The sequence below is a fragment of the Babylonia areolata genome, chromosome 8 (genome assembly GCF_041734735.1).
Source record: "Babylonia areolata isolate BAREFJ2019XMU chromosome 8, ASM4173473v1, whole genome shotgun sequence".
Taxonomy (NCBI): Eukaryota; Metazoa; Mollusca; class Gastropoda; order Neogastropoda; family Buccinidae; genus Babylonia; species Babylonia areolata.
Window position 1 is genome coordinate 29,682,662 of NC_134883.1, and position 4,464 is coordinate 29,687,125.

Genomic DNA, 4,464 nt, shown 5'->3' on the forward strand with positions numbered 1-4,464 from the left:
GAATCATGAACCAGCTCTTTCCAGACAAAAACGATTGAGTGAGGACACAGAGAATGGTGAACTAGCTCTTTCTAGACAAAAACGCGTCAGTGAAGAGAATTTTGAACCAGCCCTTTCCAGACAAAAACGCTTGCGTGACGACCCAGAGAATTCTGAACCAGCTCTTTCCAGACAAAAACGAGTGAGTGAGGATGCAGAGAATGGTGAACAAGCTTTTTCCAGACAAAAACGCGTGATTGAAAACCCAGACAATTCTGAACCAGCTCTTTCCAGACAAAAACGATTGAGTGAAGAAGCAGATAATTTTGAACCAGAACTTTCCAGACAAAAACGCTTGCGTGACGACCCAGAAAATTCTGAACCAGCTCTTTCCAGACAAAAACGAGTGAGTGAGGATGCAGAGAATGGTGAACAGGCTTTTTCCAGACAAAAACGCGTGATTGAAAACCCAGACAATTCTGAACCAGCTCTTTCCAGACAAAAACGATTGAGTGAAGAAGCAGATAATTTTGAACCAGAACTTTCCAGACAAAAACGCGTGATTGAAGACCCAGAGAATTCTGAACCAGCTCTTTCCAGACAAAAACGAGTGAGTGAGGATGCAGAGAATGGTGAACAAGCTTTTTCCAGACAAAAACGCGTGATTGAAAACCCAGACAATTCTGAACCAGCTCTTTCCAGACAAAAACGAGTGCGTGAAGAAGCAGATAATTCTGAACCAGCTCTTTCCAGACAAAAACGCGTCAGTGAAGAGAATTTTGAACCAGCCCTTTCCAGACAAAAACGCTTGCGTGACGACCCAGAGAATTTTGAACCAGCTCTTTCCAGACAAAAACGTTTGAGTGAGGACCCAGAGAATGGTGTACCAGCTCTTTCTAGACAAGAAGGCGTGAGTGAAGACCGAATGAATTCTGAACCAGCTCTTTCCAGACAAAAACGCGTGAGTAAAGACCTGGAAGACATTGACCCAGCAGGCGCGGAATCGGAGCATCCAGGACCAGACCGCCTTGCGAGTCCAAAGCGAGAGACCGAAAACACAGAGCTAGAACACTCTCGACAAAAACGAGATAGCGAAGACATAGAAGAAGAAGAAGAAGAAGAAGAAGAAGAAGAAGAAGAAGAAGAAGATCTGAATCTGCCGTTTACAATTCAGAAACGATTAGTTGATGACTCAGACCCGCTTAGCGAAGACGCATCATTTGAAGAACCGGTTCCATTAAGACACAAAAGAACTGATGAAGAACTGGAACTGCCTCTTTCTCGTCAGAAACGACTAGTCGATGATTCAGACCTGCTTAGTAAAGACGCATCATTTGAAGAACCAGTTCTGATGAGACAAAAAAGAACTGATAACCATCCTCCGGTAGCAGCTTTTTCCATACAGAAACGTGTAAGTGAACACCGCAGCGACTCAGATCCCGCTCTCAGTAGAATTCAACGAGGACGTGAAGACGCGGTGGAGGACATGGACCAATCTCTGTCAAGACAGATAATGAGAAGAAGAAAAGCCCCAACTCAAACATTTTCAAGACAAACCCGAAACTATGAAGACACAGAACTAGCTACGCCACGCACACGTGACAAAATCACCGGCGTGGAAGAAGAAGAAGAAGCAGCACAGAAGAGAACCGAGGATGGTCAAGAGTTGGAGGACAGTGACAATGAGGTATCCAGCCAAAAGCGGGATGAGTCAGATCAGGGAAGAAAAGACACGCAGAAACAAGACCTATCCCGCGTTAAACGAACCGAGCTTGGAGACGCAGAGGAAGAAGAGCCGTTCTTCAGCGCAGGAAACAGTCTTTTATCACGTCAAACGCGATCAGACGAAGAGGAAAAGGAACTCACCAGACAAAAAAGAACAGAGGAGGCAACATTATTAACAGCAAACCTTCAACAACTCGTAGCATCAGATGACAGCTTCACAACGGTCTCCAGACAAAAGAGACAGCTCCTTGCCTCCAAAGAAGAGCCATCCCCGGAGGTCGAAGAGGATTCAGCTTTCTCTAAACGAGAGGCGGAGCTTCTGGAGCGACGCCAGCACTCACCGGAACACAAGTTGTACAACGAAGACCTCCTCCTCAGACGCCTAAAGGCTCTTCGCACGGACAGCAAGGGACAGAAGAAGAAGATCGACATCGAGAACGAAGACAGCTGGGAGCAAGAGCTGAGGATCCGCGGAGAGCTTGCGGAGAAAGCCATAGAGTACGGGATTCAGAGGAGGAAAGAGCGTCTGAAGAACATGGACCCTAGAGACATCTCCATCCTGCAGCGCATCAAACAGGACGCTGAGGAAATCCTCCGGAGAAGAGCGGAGGAGGAGAAGTACCTCAACAGAGACAGACAGGCCGACACCTACCCTCAGCCCTACTACTACTCAGCTAATGTCCAGATGGAAGAAGCGAGAGACCAGGAAACGATGCCTTCATACGATGAAACAAACACGGAGAAAAGAGCTGACACATACGACAGTAACCAAAACACAGGCAATGACCGAGGGAAGGGAGGTAAAAAGGAAAAAAAGAAGACGGAGAAAGCCGTTCTCAAACTGCTCAATCTCAAACCTGATCAACAAAAACAGACTGTTTCGGGAAAGACCCAGATGGAAAAGGGAGGGAAACCGGAAACTTCAGAAACTCCGATCGTCGAAACCACCACGACCAGCTACAATGACACTGTGCTAAGGTTCCAGAAGCTGTTCTGGAACAACAAAGGCAGAAACAGCAAAAAGAAGCGCAAGAAAATGAAGCGACAAAAGAAGCGAGGCAAGGGCAAAAGCAAACTCTTCCAAAACCTTCACCTGCCGACACTGCCCGTGCCTTGAACTGAGCCAGCAGACACTGCTGGCGACTCCGCTGTTGAAGAACGATAGTTATTCATTGTGAGTGAACCTGCGATCAGCATCTGAAGCAACGATATTACATCTCGCAAAAGACCTGTATTTCTATCCTCTGATGTCGGATGTCGTGGGTTTTTTTGGGGTTTTTTTTTTGTTATTTTTAATTTTTTAAAAAAATTTTTTGGTTAAACGTCGTATCTAGAAAAAAAGGGAAAAAAGGAAAGAAAAACGGAATATATTCTTTATCGAATATTACACTATACGAACCGACAAGAAAAAATGAACAACTCAACTGAATGGTGCTTGTTACTCCCTGTAACCCCCTCCCCCTTTTCCTCACCCCAACCTCTCCTCATCCTTCACCCCACCCCACCCCATCTTCCTTCCTCTCTAACCCTCCTTTTTCGAAATATCGAGTGATTTGATTTCAGTGCCTTCATTAAAGGTAATCGAATGAGCTACTGTGCAACTTTTAGGATATGATAATTATATCGATAACGACTTAACTGGTAGCATCATCATCAACAACAATTTCAACAATAATAACCAGCAGCAGCAGCAGCAGCAGCAACAACAACAATAGCATACTGATTTCGTGGTTTCATGGTATATATATATATATATATATATATATATATATATATATATATATACATATATATATATCCCTTAAATGCTGGAATGGAACACTATTCATATTGCTGTGTCTGGTTTCGTTCTTCTAATATGAGTCAGGTTTATTAATTTCTGGTCAGGCATCAGTGTCGGCCTACTATTTTCCCAATCAGCGTGACAATCCTTTCTAACACAGCTGGCACTGACAAATACTAACATTTAGATTGTTAAGTTACTTGAAAGTTTTGGCTGATAATAATTAAACATTGCCGTAACACTCACTAATTTGCCTCTGTTCTTTTTGTGTGCTATTTTGCGTTAAAAAAAGAGAGAAAATAAACATAAATTATAAACAAAAAGATAGAACATGTTATAAAAAAAAACCCAGCAACAACAACAAAACAAAAACAAACTGACACAAGGCTTTTAATTGCGTCTGCCCGGTTTTTGTGATGTTGCGTGCCAAATAATCTACATGAATCGAGTGACTGTGCATGTGCAATGCAGCTAATGTCATGTCTTCTTCTTTCGTTGTAATTTTGTTATTATTGGTGTTATCATTGTTGTTGTTGTCATTGTTGTTGATGTTATTCTTGTTGATGGTATTGTTGTTGTTGTTGTTGTTGTTATCGCTGTTTTTATGGACGTTGTTGTTGTTGTTGTTGCTGTTGCTATTGCCACTGTTATTGCTGTTGTTGTTTTGGCCACAAACGAAATCACCATCTCGCTACGAAGTGGTAAAATATTTGCTTAGCGTTGACTGTTTGATCAGATACCATACGACAGCGTAATGATTGACCGATTTCTTGATTTGCTAATCTTGATCCTGAATTGGTTGTAATCGATTAACTATGAGGTTCATTGATCCGTTGGCTTTTTCTAGGCATCGATTCTCGCCACAAACTTATTATCATGTTGACCCAATGTATGATTATGAATCGAATGAATGATTGATTGAATTGACGACTGAGAGAGTGAACAATTGCCTGACAGAACAAATGACGCACATACAT

The 4,464-nt window shown here is 42.9% G+C and overlaps 1 protein-coding gene across 1 annotated transcript in view; it reads left to right on the top strand.

Annotated features, from left to right (window-relative positions):
• LOC143284719 (uncharacterized) overlaps positions 1-2,986 on the top strand; it is a 12,969-nt gene extending 9,983 nt beyond the window's left edge. The window contains exon 2 of the mRNA XM_076591660.1: positions 1-2,986. This exon is cut by the window's left edge and continues 2,078 nt beyond it. Coding sequence (XP_076447775.1) covers positions 1-2,821 — 2,821 coding nt within the window. The 3' untranslated portion in view covers positions 2,822-2,986.
• The last annotated feature ends 1,478 nt before the right edge of the window (positions 2,987-4,464 follow it).